The 19,552-nt window shown below is 32.3% G+C and overlaps 1 protein-coding gene across 1 annotated transcript; it reads left to right on the top strand.

Annotated features, from left to right (window-relative positions):
* Positions 1–13,160: 13,160 nt before the first annotated feature.
* Positions 13,161–18,070, top strand: LOC148199864 (uncharacterized). Its single transcript, XM_088113658.1, has 5 exons — positions 13,161–13,831; positions 15,030–15,188; positions 16,861–16,962; positions 17,081–17,227; positions 17,674–18,070. Exons 1-5 carry the CDS (start codon positions 13,289–13,291, stop codon positions 17,806–17,808), a joined length of 1,086 nt encoding a protein of 361 aa, XP_087969784.1. The 5' UTR covers positions 13,161–13,288; the 3' UTR covers positions 17,809–18,070.
* Positions 18,071–19,552: the final 1,482 nt, after the last annotated feature.

Genomic DNA, 19,552 nt, shown 5'->3' with positions numbered 1-19,552 from the left:
ATGGATGATCATCGCAAGAAGAAACATACACAAACAATACAAACAAGCAAGGGTGAGCTAGATATAAAAATCATGTTATTCAATCACACATGACATGTAAAAGCCACTAAAACATGATACATTGACATCACAAGACTCATTGTTTTATAGACCGACTCATCCGGACCAGAATGATTGCCGAGCTACGGCAGGTTATGCATTCGTGGTGGCCTCTACTGCTTTGCAAAGCTGTTGCCAATGAGTTCCACCCTACCACACTCACGAGGTTAATCCGTTCCGCGCCCTGGAGCATACTGGAAGCCTCCAAGACTAGGACCTCCTGCTACTCCTCACCACATGGATCAATCCTCTCTACTTGAGAATGAAATACCATTGGAGCGTCAAGAAAACCCCTAAGACTGAGCTACCATGCAATCATTCTACACTAAGGATCTCACCAAGAGATCCTACACAGATGGAACTTGATTTACAACTTGGATCATACTTTCATCACTTTGTAATCATATACTTTCTGCCAGAATCAACATATACACAATCTCAACAATATACATTACTCACCACTCACAAATTATAAAAATAACATCTCCACAATTGAATCTAAGTTAATCAATACCAAGAACCAAACAACTCCAACTAACCCATAACAGCTCATAAAATGCATCAATTTATACATACCAACAAGTAATATAATTATTGATTAACACTCACATTTCAATATAAGAAACAACTATCCTTACTTTATTATATATATATATATATATATATATATATATGGATCTTTACTTTAAATTCCAAACACATAGTGATTGATTTCCTAAAATTATAATTGACTAGAAATTAACACATGATAACTTTATGCATCTACAATCAACTTGTTTTATTTTATTTTCATCCTAGTAGAGATCTTTTTTTACCCCAATTGGTTACCGGAGAGGACCCAGATGTCTGAACGCATCAAACTCACCTTCGACGCCAGCATATATGACTAGTCACAACTGACTGGACCAGGCCAGGGCTGCTCTATGATCAGGGATGTGCCAACTCAGGTTTTTAAGGTTCCTCTATCCTACCAACAAAGAAAGGCTCTCAATAATTAACAATTAATTTATTTAAATTATCTACCATGTTCTCTTATGCTCTAAATCTGAAATGCCTAATTTTAATATTTTCACTTCCTCTCACAGTAACCTCAAACAGTACTTGTACATCTATTTAATACCCATATACATGTTATTACAGAACCCTTACTCCAGACCTTCCAACAAGATCAATTTCAGCCAACAAACTCTTTCAAAACAGATTAAATTCATCACATCACAACATGCACAACACACTTTCAGTTATAACACCCAATACAATAAAAGTCATAAAACAGTTTCACAAGAACACACCAGTTCAACATTCATATGCATATATTTTTATAAAATAAATTCATACAAAAATAATTAGCTCCCCTTATCTTGAAGTTGAGTAGTATAATCAACTAGAGTGCCCTAATCGTGCCTTCACAGAGAAAACCCAAATAGTGTCCTACAACCACCTAAATGATGATGGAAACAACTCTTAGAGCTAGAATAGACAGAGAATCAAAAGGAGCACCATGCAACCAGTAAAGTTGCATGCCCTAAGTTCAAGAAAAAGTGGAGAAACTGACTTACCCGTCCAAATAGAAATCTAATCGGATAGAAGGGAAGCTCTCAACTCCGTGAGCGAAAGAACACCACCTATTTGAAATTTCAACGGTTCAAATGAGTGCAAGGGTAAAGAGAAGGCAGAGCAAGAAGGAGAAAATGGAGATGAGTTTAGAGAGAGAAAGGGGAACTGGAAAATGAACTCAGAGCTAGAAAAAATGAGGCCTCTTCTGAGGTCCTAGTGCCCTTAGCTTCTTGGACCAGGCTGTAGGACCCAGTAACCTTACATTTTCAGGCTCTTACAATTAGCATACATTAAAGAATAGAAAAACTTATAATAGGTCATGCAGGTAGAGTCTAACTTTGGACACACTTGTCTCTCTTGTTTCTAAGGAACTTATCATATCTTTGTTGCTATTGAGTTTAATAAAAATATTTTAGAGTTTTCTTACTATATTCACTTATATTTTTTCCAAAATAACTAGCAACCTAATCGTAATGTAAGATTTATAAAAAGGAATGATTCTAATCTATTTAAACCTACCTGTAAATTTATTGGTTTCAACTTTTTGTCATGATAATGTAAGAATCCTTTCTTTAATAAATAAGATTATGTTGGTATTAAGTAAATTACTAAAATTAACTAGTGGTTTCTATCCAAAATTAGCACTTGATTAATTTTTAGAGTTAAATATGTTTTTAATTTCTTAATTTTTAGTAAAAATTATAATTAATTTTTTTTCAAAATTTTGACCTAATTTAGTTTTTAGAAATGTGTGAATTTAATTTTTTTAACCAAATGTTTATAAATTTATTTGACATTTCAAACGTATTCTATGATAGTATTTGAGTTGTTTATATTATTTGATACATTTTTTTCTTCAATATTAGTTGAGAAACACATTTAAAAACCTCAAATAAATTTAACAAAATTTGGTTAAATGACTAAATTTATGTAGTTTTAAAGATGAGGAACTAAATTAGTCTAAAATTTTGAACAAAGACTAATTTCAATTTTTAATGAAAGTTAAGAATCAAAAAAAACATATTAACCATAATTTTTACAGCAAAAAGATACCATCTTCATAATCCCAATTCTTATTAAGAAGTCATCTTTTAAACATAGAATTTAAACGTATAAAATGTTATTTAACATTAATGTTGTGCGTTCACTTGTAATTTCTAATGGAGCTAATTATATTTAACATGAAGATATTGAATTTGATCGAAGCATTGAATTCATGAAGAAAGTTCTTGAGAATATGTAGGTATGTGAAGGAAACAACTATAAGAAAGTTTTGGTCAAGATTAATAGCAGAAGTGACAATAGGATAGTATGATGGACCCCAGATACAAAGATTAATTTTGCATATCATGAATTATTTATTACTAAGTGTATAGTATAAAATATTAACCGAGTGGTTACAAACAACCAACCGGATATTCAGGTAATCTGTTTATATCTTATTCTGTTTATATTTTATTGGGTTTATATCAGCTCAGGATCCATGAGATAAATTATAAATACAAAGCCAGGGCCAAAAGCCAGGTACGTTCCACTTACGCATTATTTACTCTACGTTACTCTCAAATACTCAATAGTGATAATCATTCACTAAATATTCAACCAAGAGCCGAGGCTCTTCAAATCACACGCCTAACTTGGGCGTCGGACATCCTCCCTCGTCAAGAAGGAGACCGATCGGTTTGTGCCAACACCGATCGGCCAATAGCAGGAGTTTGGAAGCGAGCGAGCGGCCCAGACACGTCAGCAGGTTAGTCTCTCGGTCCCAAAAATATCTACCGAAACATTTTGGCGCCCACCGTGGGGCCGAGCGTCAAACCCAATGATGACCACGAGGAGCATGGAGGAACAACAAAGCACCAAAAAGATGATTAGAAACCACAAGAAACCAAGACGAGCGTTCGGTCTCGACATCACTATTTCGGATCAACACGAGAAACTTTCGACAAAGTAAAAACTACAGTAGATGAATCATCATCTCTACGTGAGACGTCGTCAACAAGATAAGTATTTTTTGAAATATGAATATTTCATAAAATATCTAATTGATAATAGATACTATAACAACTATTTTTATGTTAAATATATAGTATAATCCATAATATATTATATGATATATGATATATAATATAGTACATAACTATAAATATAGTTATCTAATTATTATAACCGAAACATTTTCTGGTGATTCAAATAGTCAAATAAATTATTGTGTTAGAGATAACTATCAACAACAATATTATAAAATCTCGAAACGGTTTTGATACCTTGTTTATTATCTATGTTATTTATTCGGTGCAATTCATAATATCTGGTAACGAATCATTTATTATACGGTTATATACCATAATATATATCATCATGAGAATTTAGCAATACACATCTTGAAGAAATATATATCAAAATCCACGCCATCAACTATGCAAGTGCAGACTAGGATCTAGTCATAAACGGACTTCATTCTTAAAGTATCATGGAATTCAATTAACGAAGGGGAAGTCTCCTATTGCAAACACTGATTGCCAATTTCGTCAGGAAAGTTCATAATTAACGATCAAGTCCAAGACCGAGCGGTAAATCCCTCTCGGGAGAGAGGTAAAGCCCTCTCAAAGCCGAACGGTAAAGCCCGTTCCCTAGGAAGCACTCCTAGGTCAAAGACCGAGCGGTAAATCCCTCTCGGAGAGAGAGGTAAAGCCCTCTCGAAGCCGAACGGTAAAGCCCGTTCACTAGGAAGCACTCCTAGCTCAAAACAGAGAGGTAAAGCCCTCTCAAAGCCGAACGGTAAAGCCCGTTCCCTAGGAAGCACTCCTAGGTCAAAGACCGAGCGGTAAATCCCTCTCGGGAGAGAGGTAAAGCCCTCTCAAAGACGAACGGTAAATCACGTTCACTAGGAAACACTCCTAGCTCAAAGCAGAGGTAAAACCCTCTCGAAGCCGAACGGTAAAGCCCGTTCCCTAGGAAGCATTCCTAGGTCGAAGACCGAGCGGTAAATCCCTCTCAGTTCATGTTGAAGGACGAGCGGTAAATCCCGCTCGGTTAATGTCAAAGGTCGAGAGGTAAATCCCTCTCGGTTCATGTTGAAGGACGAGCGGTAAATCCCGCTCGGTTAAAGTCGAAGGCCGAGAGGTAAATCCCTCTCGGTTCATGTTGAAGGACGAGCAGTAAATCCCGCTCGGTTAAAGTCGAAGGCCGAGAGGTAAATCCCTCTCGGTTCATGTTGAAGGACGAGCGGTAAATCCCGCTCAGTTAAAGTTGAAGGCCGAGAGGTAAATCCCTCTCGGTTCATGTTGAAGGACGAACGGTAAATCCCGTTCACTAGGAAACAATCCTAGCTCAAAACAGAGGTAAAACCCTCTCAAAGCCGAACGGTAAAGCCCGTTCCCTAGGAAGCACTCCTAGGTCGAAGACCGAGCGGTAAATCCCTCTCGGGAGAGAGGTAAAGCCCTCTCAAAGCCGAACGGTAAAGCCCGTTCACTAGGAAGCACTCCTAGCTCAAAGCAGAGGTAAAACCCTCTCAAAGACGAACGGTAAATCCCGTTCACTAGGAAACAATCCTAGCTCAAAACAGAGGTAAAACCCTCTCAAAGCCGAACGGTAAAGCCCGTTCCCTAGGAAGCACTAACCTCCCCCCCCCCTCCCCCCCCTAGGTCGAAGACCGAGCGGTAAATCCCCCTCGAGAGAGAGGTAAAGTCCTCTCAAAGACGAACGGTAAATCCCGTTCACTAGGAAACAATCCTAGCTCAAAACAGAGGTAAAGCCCTCTCAAAGCCGAACGGTAAAGCCCGTTCCCTAGGAAGCACTCCTAGGTCAAAGACCGAGCGAACGGTAAAGCCCGTTCTCTAGGAAGCACTCCTAGGTCGAAGACCGAGCGGTAAATTCCCCTCGGGAGAGAGGTAAAGCCCTCTCAACGACGAACGGTAAATCCCGTTCACTAGGCAACACTCCTAGCTCAAAGCAGAGGTAAATCCCTCTCGGTTAAAGTCGAAGGTCGAGAGGTAAACCCCTCTCGGTTAAAGTCGAAGGTCGAGAGGTAAACCCCTCTCGGTTAAAGTCGAAGGTCGAGAGGTAAATCCCTCTCGGTTGATGTTGAAGGTCGAGAGGTAAATCCCTCTCGGTTAATGTGGAAGGTCGAGAGGTAAATCCCTCTCGGTTAATGTCGAAGGTCGAGAGGTAAACCCCTCTCGGTAAATGTGGAAGGTCGAGAGGTAAATCCCTCTCGGTTAATGTTGAAGGTCGAGAGGTAAATCCCTCTCGGTTAATGTCGAAGGTCGAGAGGTAAATCCCTCTCGGTTAATGTCGAAGGTCGAGAGGTAAACCCCTCTCGGTTAATGTTGAAGGTCGAGAGGTAAACCCCTCTCGGTTAAAGTCGAAGGTCGAGAGGTAAACCCCTCTCGGTTAAATTCGAAGGTCGAGAGGTAAATCCCTCTCGGTTAATGTCGAAGGTCGAGAGGTAAACCCCTCTCGGTAAATGTGGAAGGTCGAGAGGTAAATCCCTCTCGGTTAATGTCGAAGGTCAAGAGGTAAACCCCTCTCGGTTAAAGTCGAAGGTCGAGAGGTAAAACCCTCTCGATTAAAGTCGAAGGTCGAGAGGTAAATCCCTCTCGGTTAAAATAGAAGGTCGAGAGGTAAAGCCCTCTCGGTTAATGTCGAAGACCGAGAGGTAAACTCCTCTCGGTTCCTGTTGAAAGACGAGCTGTAAATCCAGCTCGGTTAGTGTCGATCGTCGAGCGTCGATCGACGAGCTGTAAATCCCGCTCGGTTAATGTTGAAAGACGAGCGGCCAATCCCTCTCGGATAATGTTGAAGACCGAGAGGTAAATTCCTCTCGGTTCATGTTGAAGGACGAGCGGTAAATCCCGCTCGGTTAAAGTCGAAGGCCGAGAGGTAAATCCCTCTCGGTTCATGTTGAAGGACGAGCGGTAAATCCCGCTCGGTTAATGTCGAGGGTCGAGAGGTAAAGCCCTCTCGGTTAACGTAGAAGACCGAGAGGTAAATTCCTCTCGGTTCCTATTGAAGGACGAGCGGTAAATCCCGCTCGGTTAATGTTGAAAGTCGAGCGGTAAAACGCTTTCAATTCCGCCAACACAACCTCCCTCAAACTCATCAGTCTTATAGTTAACCACGGCTAAAGCCAACCGCTTAACTCGGACTTGGGGGGCATAATGTATAGTATAAAATATTAACCGAGTGGTTACAAACAACCAACCGGATATTCAGGTAATCTGTTTATATCTTATTCTGTTTATATTTTATTGGGCTTATATCAGCTCAGGATCCATGAGATAAATTATAAATACAAAGCCAGGGCCAAAAGCCAGGTACGTTCCACTTACGCATTATTTACTCTACGTTACTCTCAAATACTCAATAGTGATAATCATTCACTAAATATTCAACCAAGAGCCGAGGCTCTTCAAATCACACGCCTAACTTGGGCGTCGGACATCCTCCCTCGTCAAGAAGGAGACCGATCGGTTTGTGCCAACACCGATCGGCCAATAGCAGGAGTTTGGAAGCGAGCGAGCGGCCCAGACACGTCAGCAGGTTAGTCTCTCGGTCCCAAAAATATCTACCGAAACACTAAGTAAAAGATATTTGATAAAAGAATGCTTTATGTCATCAAACACAAGTGTTGTCTATAAAAAAACTAAAGTAGGTACAAGAAAGTAAATGAAGTTTTTGGTTGAGGAATGATAATAATAAAAAAAATCATACCATTTGTTAATTTGGTTCAAATTCATGGTTATATGAATAAAAAATATAATTCAAAAATCAATTAATATTGATTTTATTAAGTTAACTAATTAAATTAAAAACTGAAACTAACTTAATTGGTTGTTTCAAGTTTTTTTTAATTGATTAATATAGACATAAAACATAGCTAGTTCAATATAAATAAAAACTAATTGAAGAATCAAAATGGAACTTAAAATTTTTCCAACAACCCGAAAAAAATAATGATTTATAATGAGAATTGAAAGTGGGGGATAATTATTAGTAAATATTAAATATTAATTATTAAAAATTAATATGAAATTAAGAAGATATAATCCATTTCATCCTATATATACACTTGTAATATGATAAATATATGTATAAATCTTGTCAGAAAAATATATTTCTTTTTGTGATAACTTTTTTACAATTTTAAGTTATAAGAATCCAATTTAATCATTTAATTTTATTAATTAACCTAACGATTAATCATAAATCTTATCACTTACATTTTCATCTTTCTTAAATATAATGTGAATATTTTTTTTTCCAAATTAAATATCACAATGATTCTATATATATCATCACTTAGGCTTTTAATATTTATATAACATTAAATAAATACATAAATGCTTTTATATGTAAATTAAATTTATCATTCTTAAAACCCGGATAAATACATAATTTTAATAAATATAGTCATCAAAGAATAAATACACACAAACTTCTAATAAATGCATATATTAACCTGTAAAAGTTATAAATACATAATTAAATACTTTCACATATTATAATTACATATTTAATATAAATATTTAATGAATATATTTATTTTTTATTAATAATTATATAAACATTATATAGTGTACTTTATTATATTTATTAAATATAATACATATTATGCACTGAATTTATTAATGTAAACTTTATAAGAAAACGAATACATAAACGTTTCTATAAATATTTTCACTAGTCTTCACATTATAAATATATACATGATACTAATAAATGCATAAATTTAATTTTTAAAAAAATTTAAATAAGTACATTAAATACTTTCTTATTATAAATATTTTTAAGAATGAAAAGTTTAATTTTAATATAAAAGTATTTAATTTATGCATTTATTTATTGTATTATTTATATAAATATTAAATAATACTCTCTCTCTTTTTTAAAATGTAAAATTAACAAAAAAAAAATCCTTTTTATATGTATATTTTACATTTTTAAAATAACCTGTTTTTTCAATTGTATATGTATTAAATATATTATATAACTATTATTACATAAAAATTGAGGAATTAGTAATTAAATAAGTTTGTAATACTTATTTGTTGGAATGGAGTCCCAAAGAGTTAACTTGAACAGGATTTACATGTCATTTTTCTTGATTTGTCTCATAAATTCAAGTTAATTCGTTCGTAAAAAAAGTTAAATTTTTTTAATAATGTTATAGAATTTTTTTTTCATTGCATATTTTAGTTTGTTCTCCAAAACAAGGATTTACACTATGTAAAATAGTGTTAAATAATTTAAAATTAATTTATAATGTGTACATGTGTGAATAAATATAAATAATTTATAAATAATGATACTAAATATAAAATTTACTTAGAAATTCGTCAATAACTAAATATATTCAATACAAAAAAATTGTATAAAACAATAAAGATTTAAAAGAAATTTTATACAAATTACATGACAAACTAAACTACTTTTTAATCTATGTAAAAAATTACTTGAAAAATGTTCATACAGTACAGGTTTATGTGGGATAGGTTTATATAGAACAGGTTTATGTGGGATAGGTTTATATAGAACAGGCTTACGTGGGACACGTTTATAATAATTAGATTGATCTTCACTTTCAATCTGTATATATATGTTAGTTTATGATTCAACAAAACATAACAAGACACTCAAAGTGAGAGTTAGGAATTGTAGCCTCTTTTATAGATTTCTCTGATAGGTTTAACAATTTTACTTTTTTTATTATGTCTGAAGATCTATCTTAATCAGTCAATGAAGTATCAAATAATTAAGATGAAAATTATATTTCTAAAGTTATTTGGTACTTCCTTGATTTGATTGAGATTGAGATTTCATGAGTGGATATAAAATATTCAAAGAGTTTATAGTGATAAAAATTAATATAATAGGTGAATTTTTTAATCTTTCAGATATGAGAGTTAGGAATTGTTAGTTTGTGGTATGTTAGTTTGTGTTTCAACAAAATATAAAAAGACACCCAAAATGAGAATTAGGAATTGTAACTTCTTCTATAGATTTATCTTCTGGGTTTAAGAATTTTACTTTTTTTGTTATGTTTGAAGATCTATCTTACTCAATCAATGAAGTATCAAATAATTAAGATGAAAATTATATTTTTAAAATTATTTGACACTTCTTTGATTCGATTGAGATTGAGATTTCATGAGTGAATAGAAAATATTCAAAGAGTTTATTATGATAAAAAATAATATAATAGGTAAATGTTTTAATATTTCCTTTATGAGGTTTTTTTTATGAGAAATCCATTTGACATGTTTACTACATTGTATATATTTTAATATAACATGTCATTTTATTTCTTTTTGAATATCTTTACACGAAAATCACCATTTTTATACTTTGTATAAACTCATGCCCTTCACTTCTCTAACTCTCTACAAAGAACACATGTATTTGTTGAATAAGCATCTTAATTCTTGATTTACTTTTGTATTTGTCATTCAATTATTTGAACTTTTTAATATTATTATATTTTTTCACATTCTAAATTGTCATTTTTCAAAAGAGCTGATGATGACTAAAGGATATATATAACACATATGTTATATACCTAAAAATTTGTCCAATATCATTATACGCACACAAAAAAATCATCATAACTCTAAGTGTATTATGTACACTTGAAAGCATATCAATCATCCGATCCGAGATCATCTCGATTTATATATACTCCCTATTATTTTTGAACAATAGATCTAGGAACATTTCAACTTGAAGGCCAAAAAATATTTGTAGAATTTGTCGGGTTTCTTTGATTTAATAAGAACATTAATATAATTTGTGTAAAACTTAGTTTCGGTTTTCCTTTCTTTATTACTATAAATTCAAAAACGACAATAAAATTTATCAAAAATGTTATGTTAATTATTCAAAAGAATGATATTTTGTTGAAGAATATTAGTTTCATATTTTGAAAGAGGAAAATAAATGTTATTATTTTAGAAGTTAGTTCGATTTCTTATCCAACGAACCATCTCACCAAATTATTAATGATAATATGCAAGCCTTTAATTAAAAAGATCTTCACATAGCAACATTAAGTTTTTCACTCTAGTTTCTTTTTTTTTTCTTTTTTCTTTTACTCAAATGGTATTGAATTAATAAAAATAGGTATTTTAAAAAAAAAATAGGTGTATAGGTAGGTAACACAATTTAAAAATGAAGAAATGTTTATAAAATAATTAGAAAATCATGTTTTGAAAAATATTTTCTTCCTTATACATGTTTATTTATTTTAAATATGTGAATATTATATCCTAAATAAACCACAAAGATGATGGTGCTATGTGTTATTATCACAGAATTTGGAGGCTTATCATTGAAAGTTTCCATAATTATAACAAGTTTTAATTCTCTTTCGTCAAGAGTTTATGTGATTTTTACTCGTGATTTTCAAGTTTATTATTCAATTTTACATATTGTTTTTATAATCCAATTCAACCAACAAATTTCTACTAATATATGTTCGTGGAAGAGTTTCACATTAAAAATAATATTGTAAGCAAAAAAAAAAAATGTACACGAAAACAAAATTTCCATAAAATAAAAAAGAATTATGTTTATACGTTTTTTCCACATTTAAAAAATAAAATAAAAGTTACGTTTTGATATCACTCTAACAAAAAAAAAATACATCAATATAAGAAATTATATTTTGAAACATAAGTTATAATTATTTAATTCAAATTTGTGTTTGGAAACACAATTTCTTCCTTTTAAAGTGATATTTTCTAAGACAATTGACCTAAATACAATAAAATTTTAAATTACTTATTTTTTAAATTTAATTAGAACTTTTTAAATTGACCTAAATTTCTTCCATTATTCTATAGTTTTGCACAATTGAATGTTGTTTATAGCCACACTACATTTCATACACTTCACATGATTTGAAAAGATATATAGACATATATTTGGTAATGGTAATAACCTTAATGTGTAGAGAATTAACACACAAACCTTTCGTAACGGGTCAAGGGTCATTTTCCAAGCATAAGCACTTTTATACAATATATATACCTATCACTTTTAAAGTCATATGTAACCTCAGAGGTCATGCATACCTAAAATAATGGTTTTTGTCCTTCTCCATTTTTAAAATCTTGAAAAATATTATAGACAGCGAAAAATATAATATTTTATTAAGAGTATTTAAATATATTTTACTTCTTAACAATTTTTGTGTTTAATTAAACACATTATTTTGTATTTTATCTATATCGTTGCATTACAATGCTAACTTGATTTCCTCCAGACATTTTTTAAAATTTTAAAAGACATAATTTAAAAATTTATACATAGAATATTTGAATTCACTTTATACATAGAATATATCTATTCTCATAGAGTGTAAGTGAAGACAAGTTTATATAATTAATAATATAAGTGCATATAACATGACCCATTCACATTGGGAATGACAAACAGTGAAATGAGTTGAAATAGTTAGGAGAATATTTTTGTAGTAAATTTCACTTATTCTCTTTTTCTTTGTTGCCTTCTTCTCTCCATCATCCACATATCACTTTTGGTAGAATATATGTATGCAAAAATAATTCATAATTTCACGAAAATGAATGCATGGAAGTTACAGCTAGCAAGGTTGCTTTACATGAAAGACAAGACATTTTTTCTTGGGTCAAAATCTAAGGCACCCCACAACACATGATAACAAACCATTTATGATTCTGTGCAAGTAAAACGAAGGGTGTGACACACTACATCCAAAAAACATTCATGATTTTAACCCTGTGATTTCAGAATGGGACCCTTTTTCTGAAATCTAACTTTCTGCAGTGTCATCTAATTATTTAATGTTTTTATGGCATAAGATATGATCCATTGGTCTCTTGTGCCCCCTTTACATCTTTTCCATTCTAATTGAAGCCACAAGCCAAAACACTACACTCCAAGAACAATCAGAGAAGAAGGGTTTTCCAACTTTAGCTCTGATGTGTTGTATCAGTTTGGCTTAAAATGCACAAAAAGAAGCAAAAGTAGTCAGATTCCATGGCCTCACACACCCCTTTTCAATAAGAGCATATGCCCACAATTCCAACAACAAGACAAACCTGGTCCCACCTAACAAACAACAACATTAAGGAAAGTAACTCGCACAATTATATAAATCAAAAAGAAAAACATTATCTCAAAACTAATCAATCCACATCCTATCCTTCTGTTATATGCTGTCTCTGTTAATAAGATGCATGAATAATTAGTTGGAAATCTCACCCTCTTAAGTATCTTTACCGAGTAACCCTCTTGATTGTATTAACATATGTAACAGTTCAAGAGCTACTTAACATGATTTTTAATACTGAAAATATGTTATTTTTATTTTAAGGACAGTGTACAAGATAATAATACTTTATAGATGAAATTGAAGGTTTACTTTGTCAAGTTGCAGTTTAACTGTCCTCTCAAATGTTTCTGTTTGATAAAAATTTACCATTCTTCTATTATTTAATGTCCTCTCACCATGGAAAATATAAATCCACATTCTCTGAGTTCCACATAACTAGACAGTTCCTTTGCTTCCAAGACCAGTTTCAAGATTATGTTTCAGTCCTTTTTCAAAGTCTCTTAACACCATTTATTTCTCTCCCTTTCTCTCTAAACCATGCCTGTTGTGACTGAACACATGAAATGGAGAAGACCAAGAAACCAATTCGGATGCCCCATTTCAGAAACTGATCCAAACCCTCAAATCCCTTCTACAATTCAATCATCTCACACCAAATTCACCATCTCCTCTCTCTTATCTTCATTCTCCACCTCTAATGAAGCCACACATGTCAGAGACCAAAACAGCACCAAAAACAGCAAAAAATTCTCTACTGCAAGCTTCAGAGGACTCGGTTGCACTGTCAGAGCATCACAGAAGGTTTCTGTGCCCACGGTGATCCGGTCCTCGGCGGATTGGGAAGGAAAGAGGAACAGGAAGAAAAAGCACAAGAGGAACGGTAACAGTAACAGTAACAAGACATGTGATGGGGTTGTTGATGATGTTTCTGGTGGAACATGTGTGGATTTTCAGGATGTTTGGTGTGGTCCCGGTATTGGGTTCTCAACAGATGCTGCTGCTGCTGCTGCATCTGTGGACTGTGTTGTGGCTAGGAAGGATGTTTCTGCAAGAGGAAAACTTGATGTGGTGGAGAGGGAGGTACAATACTGTTCTCAATTTTTCACAATGGTCTTTCTTTCCTCTTCAATCATTTAGACCTTTAATTTTTGTGTTACCAATGAAATTTTGCACTTTCAACTGATGTGAAATTTATGACTACAAGTAGCGTAAAAGTTAATAAACTCACTGTGTAAGTTGATTTTTAATTTGTTCTATATGTGAAAAATTCTGAGCATGACAACGCCTCTTATGGTATGATGAACTAGTTTTTGTGGTTGGATGTGTTTGTCATGTTACTAACTTGGAGAAAATTGATCCTTAGGGCGTGTTAAGATCATCAATCATTTTGGTTTGCCTTGTTTAGTTGATTGATTGATTATGATGTAATGTTCATGAAAAGGGTGTTTCTTTTCTAACTAAAACAAACTGAGATATAAAATAATTGAAAAATATATACTATACAAGAAATACGACATCAATGATTTGACTAAATTAACTGTCAAAAATTCTAAAATTGTTTTTTATATTAAAAGCTAATAATTATTAAGTGTTTCATATATTTTATTAGGTATTCTTTTAAAAATTTAAAGATGTTATATTTGTACTGACTGTTCCTTTTTTAGTTTGAATAAATATTTGTACTATTAGAAGGCATTAGTTTTAGTATACAAGACATGAAGGGTTATTGTAGTTTACATATCAACTCAGTAAAATAATTACTTATGATTTTTAAAAATAATTAATAAATTTAGCATAGTAGTTTGTCGGTGCATAGATAGATATGAATTAGAAGCATGCACACAAATTCTTACAATGACATGACAGTTTCCCACTTGATCTTAATAGTCTTAGAAGCATGCAAGGAAAAGCATATAAGACATCATCTACTCTCTAGCTTAGTAATTAGGACAAAGATTAAAAAGATGGCTTACGAGATGCAGAACTATGTATAAATAGCTACCAGCATCTTCAATGCGTGTACGCATCCCATTTCCTAGTCAAGTCACAAACACATGGTGGAGTTCTTGATTGCTTTCTCGTGGACCCCTTGAAGACATAAAGTGAAAGAGAACACTCATTATCATCACTAACATTCTTAGTTGTTTGTTTTATCCTATTGTACAACACACAATGAAGTTGAGACTTTTGATCCATCTGGGTTAGTTAAGTTTCGTCATTGTTTTGGTCTCTACTTGCTCTGACATGGTCTAACTCTGCTTCATAAATATCATGGCAGCGTTCATCTTACTTTGGAAGGCGCATTGTAAAGCCAGAAAATTTCTCTTTTCTGGATGATGAATCTGATATCTTCACAGCACGTACTGGGTTAGACCCTTTTGGAACTGCTAGATTCTATCGCCACGTTCCACATCCTTCTCCTGATGGTCTTCCTGAGGTTGGTTTTTGTTCTTATACCCTTTCATTATAAGTTTAAATGTTTAACCTTTTTGTATGGAAAGTGTAAACCTTTTCACTGTCAATCTCTCAGAAACGGTGGTAGAGATGTCTTCTGAGTAATTCGCTTATGCAAGACCATAAACTTAACAAATGGGATTTTCTTACAGCATGATAGTGGAAAAGCTCTTTATACTATCAGTGCATAAATTATTTGATGTTTATGTATTCATGTTGTGAACTTTAATGGATTACAGAGCATGTTTTATACATAGACACTTGGAGCAAATTTTGGATTTTCTATATAAGAACTATTGCTTAATTGGTATATGATCTGTCATTGAATTTGATGATCATAACTTCTGAGTCTTCCATGTATTGTGGTATTGCAACATTCTTGTTTCAAATGTAGGAATGTGATCAAAGTGAGTTACATGTTCTTGCAGTATATGCTGTTAAACAATATGATATGATAAGAAAATAGATAAAAGAAAAAGAGAGAGTATTTAATAGGTATATTTAAATTTAGAAATATGTCTATATTAAAAATTGGATAATAAGAGAGTATTTGCCAAGTCTCATGAATGAAGTTAGGAAATTTTTATGAGGGCCAAGGCAAATAAGAAGATAAAAAAGTAAAAGCAATAATAAACTTAATCAATAATGAAATCATTATAATTTAGGTTAATATATCTTCGTTATCCAGGTTAAATAAGAAAAATATTTAATAGCATGTGACACCATTATATAATGATTAAGTTTCTGCAAATTTGTAGATAGAATGATGGTATTTGTACAGCCAGTGGAAAATATTGCATTGCTTTGAGATTTTGACTCTATTTTTTCTAGACTTTTATACATTTTGTGCCTAATTTCTTTTCTTTTTTTATAAAATATTTTAAAAATGGAAAAATATTATTTTGCTTTTATATAAAATTTAAATTGAAATGAATTTTTTTTAAAAAAGGCACTAATCTTTAAATACAAGGGAAGAAAAAGAGCCCAAGCCCATTGTTTTTTATGTACCTAAGGCATCATAGTTGGAAAACAGAAAGGTGGGTGCAGTGAAAAGGCACCAGAGAGAACAAGCGTTTGATATTGCAAATGAGGTAAAAAGGGTTCTTCATAGTCGACAAACAAGGGTAAATGCACTCCCTCTTGGATGAAAACTTCCTATTTTGGTATATTGAAGATTTAACCTTTTCTGATGTCTTGACTAGGTACCTATTATTAGGTTTTTATCACATCAGTTTTCACCTTTGAGGTGACAGCTCTTATAATTTGTTTATTTCTATTGAAATCGAAACAAAATTCCATATGTAGTAAGAAGAGTTAAAAAGGGGATCTTCTTGTTTTTTAAAAATTGGAATGAAATTACAAACAGCACTTTTTCATGTTTAAATTTTAAAGTATGTCATTTTAATTTTAGTGCTACCTGCTTTCTCACAATTTTGAATTATGTTTTGTTATGCTGTTTTTTTTTTCCTGTGTTGGGGTTACATGTGTAAACAAATTACTAAGGCTTGTTATTGAAGGGTTTGATTTATTAACAAGAACAAACTTGTGTATAGAAACATAGCGTCACAAATATAAGATATGAATGCTTGGTTTAGTTATTATTGTATTCAGGAAGTGATATATTGTATATCTTGATTGTTATTGGAACTTTGAAGATAATGATAATCCGAGGAAGAAGAATAATAATGGGGGGTCGCTTTAACTCGCACGACCAATTTAGAGACTGGAGACTTGATGTTGATAACATGTCATACGAGGTCAGAGTTCCTTTCTCTAGTTACTAAGGTTTCTATTGTTTTCATTTTGTAAAGGATTTTGTCTCTCTGTGCATACATTTTCACTGTTTATTGTAAACAAATTCTGTCTGTGCAACAGCAATTGCTTGAGCTGGGTGAGAGAATAGGTCATGTCAGCACTGGACTCAAAGAAGATGAGATGGGACACAACATAAGAAAAGTTAAACTTCCAAGTTCAAATGATGCATCAAAGCATCAAGAAGACAAAAAGTGCAGTGTCTGTCAGGTGAGCTTGTAAAGTTACATTATTATCATTTGCTTTATAAGCATTGCAGGAAGTCGAGTTAAATATGTTACTCTTACAAATACCTAGTTTTGTTTTAGTTCATATAGACATCTTAGTTTTAGCTTTCATACTTAGTAAAAGATGGTTTTACTCTCTTAATATATAGTATGAAAACTGCATAATTTTATTAACTGTGTAGGATTAAAATGAGTAAAATTTGTAAAGTAGCTAAAATATAAATATCATATAATGTGTTGTGTTGTTTTCTAATTACAATTGGTTTTTTACTTTAGTTTATGTGAATGATCAAAATTAAATTTCAACTCTGATTAAATAAGAACACCATAAAATGTATAAAACTATATGCTTCTGTTCTAAAAAAAACTGGTATTTTTAATTTTTAAATAATTGAACATTATGTTAATGTGTTTTGTTTGTGTGATCAGGAGGAGTATGAAGCAGGTGATGAGTTGGGGAAATTGAAGTGTGATCACAGCTATCACTTTCAGTGTATAAAACAGTGGCTTGTGCATAAAAACTTCTGTCCAGTTTGTAAGCAAGAAGTTGTGGTTCGACCCTAAGTGGCACTATCCTCATGTTTTTTACCCTTAAATTGATGTATAGTTTTTATATGCAGCACAACCAATCATCATATATTATAAAACTTTTGGCTTCCATAGTGAGGAGTCCACAGTTTATTCTTGCAAGTGTTATATTTGTTAATGGCCTCATAACTGAACAGTGCTTTTTGCTTATTATTCATAAGGGTATGAAATTTGAATGCTGCCAGGTAAACAAGAAGTTCATAAATGACCACTTACTCTTCCTTTTTGTACTGTGCAATTCCATGTTGTCTGGTCCTAACCTTCATTAAGAAACCCTCATGAGCTCAAAACAATGCTCCTTTTTAAATTGGGTTGATTGCTTACATCAGAGTAAGTTTAAAACCATTTTGTTCAGAATTTGATTGAAGGTAAGCATAACTTAACTTCCGTTACAAAAATTAGCCCTTTTAAAAAAATTAAGAAAAAATGTGCTTTAATTTCTTATACTTGTCAATCTTTGTCTTAATATTAAGAATGGGGTATGTTCGGGTGAGTACTAATTTCTTTTAGTTTTGAAGACTTGCGCTGGAGTGGGTTTGCAGAGATGGTGAATGCAAGTTCATAGGTTGTTGTGCAGAATGATTCTTGGATCTGGTTGTTTCTAAATAAATGCTTGATTGGGTTGTCTCTGAGATTTTGCTGTGTTAAGCTTGCACCACAAATGTTTAAAAAATGTCTCTAGTTAACATCCAAAATAAACATCGCAAAACATCCCCACAAATTACTAACTTGGTGAAATGTCTGCTTGTTACTGAAAACTTGATTTCATCGTATTAGAATCACAGTTTAAAACAAAATGGGACCGAAAGTATAATATAAATACATTTTTCTCAAAAACCAAATATAAATTTCATAGCAAATTCACTTGCTCTTATTCTTGTAATCTAATTAAAATATCATGAAAATCAATTAAAAATGACGATGAAAGTGCATTAGTAACATTTCTTTTAATTTCTTTATCAGTAGCATGTCTTAATCTTCCAAGTGTAGAGTTTAGCAATACCTATGTATGTGTAGTGTACATTAGATTTATTATACATGTGTTATGTGTACTTTACTTCTTTTTATCCTTTACTTATTAGAAAAGTATATTAAATAAATACTACATTTTCAATATAAATTTAGAAAATATTTATTAAAGTTATTTGTAGCTTTATTACAGTTAGCTGGCCATGGTTGTTAATATTTTTTGGGCTCTCAGTTCAGTTAGCTATCTGTTAATAGTAACTTTTGTATTAATAGAATTCATACCTCTTTATATAATCTTTTGGAAGCAAAATTATTTCTAAACAAAGAAAAAAAGATATTGCCAAATATGTATGTCTAAGACCCAAAATTAAAACAATTTTTTGATATCTCTTTTCGAACAACTCAGATCTTCTAAATCTTGAGTTTATTCTTTTAGATGTGATTTCTCTCACCGACACATCTTTTGTATGTTATTCACATTCTTCTGAAGTTTGTTATGGAATTTCCTTTTCTGATTGTCTTCTACTCTTATGATTGATTGTAGGGTAGAGTTCCAAACGTACTTTAGCAGGAAGTGTAATGCATTGTTAAAGCTGCAATACCTTTTCCTGTTGGTCTCCACTGTGAAAGATGAAAATTCATTGATACTATTTGGGCTAAAACGTATGACTACAAATGATTGGTACTGCAAGTAAAAATTACCTTTTGGTCTTTCACTATGTAAATATGATGGATCTTATCCGATGTAAAA

The sequence above is a fragment of the Vigna umbellata genome, chromosome 4 (genome assembly GCF_029865625.1).
Source record: "Vigna umbellata cultivar VRB3 chromosome 4, Vumbellata_1.0, whole genome shotgun sequence".
Classification (NCBI taxonomy): Eukaryota; Viridiplantae; Streptophyta; class Magnoliopsida; order Fabales; family Fabaceae; genus Vigna; species Vigna umbellata.
Note: the sequence above shows the minus strand (reverse complement) of the source record. Positions and strands in the feature narration are given on the sequence as shown.

What these genes read in the sequence shown, in the direction of transcription:
- LOC148199864 (XM_088113658.1), top strand. Translation starts at nt 13,289, where the DNA reads ATGCCTGTTGTGACTGAACACATGAAATGGAGAAGACCAAGAAACCAA. An exon ending in TTGATGTGGTGGAGAGGGAG is followed by an intron (nt 13,832 to 15,029) that starts GTACAATACTGT and finishes ATATCATGGCAG; the next exon opens with CGTTCATCTTACTTTGGAAG. An exon ending in AAAAGTGCAGTGTCTGTCAG is followed by an intron (nt 17,228 to 17,673) that starts GTGAGCTTGTAA and finishes TTGTGTGATCAG; the next exon opens with GAGGAGTATGAAGCAGGTGA.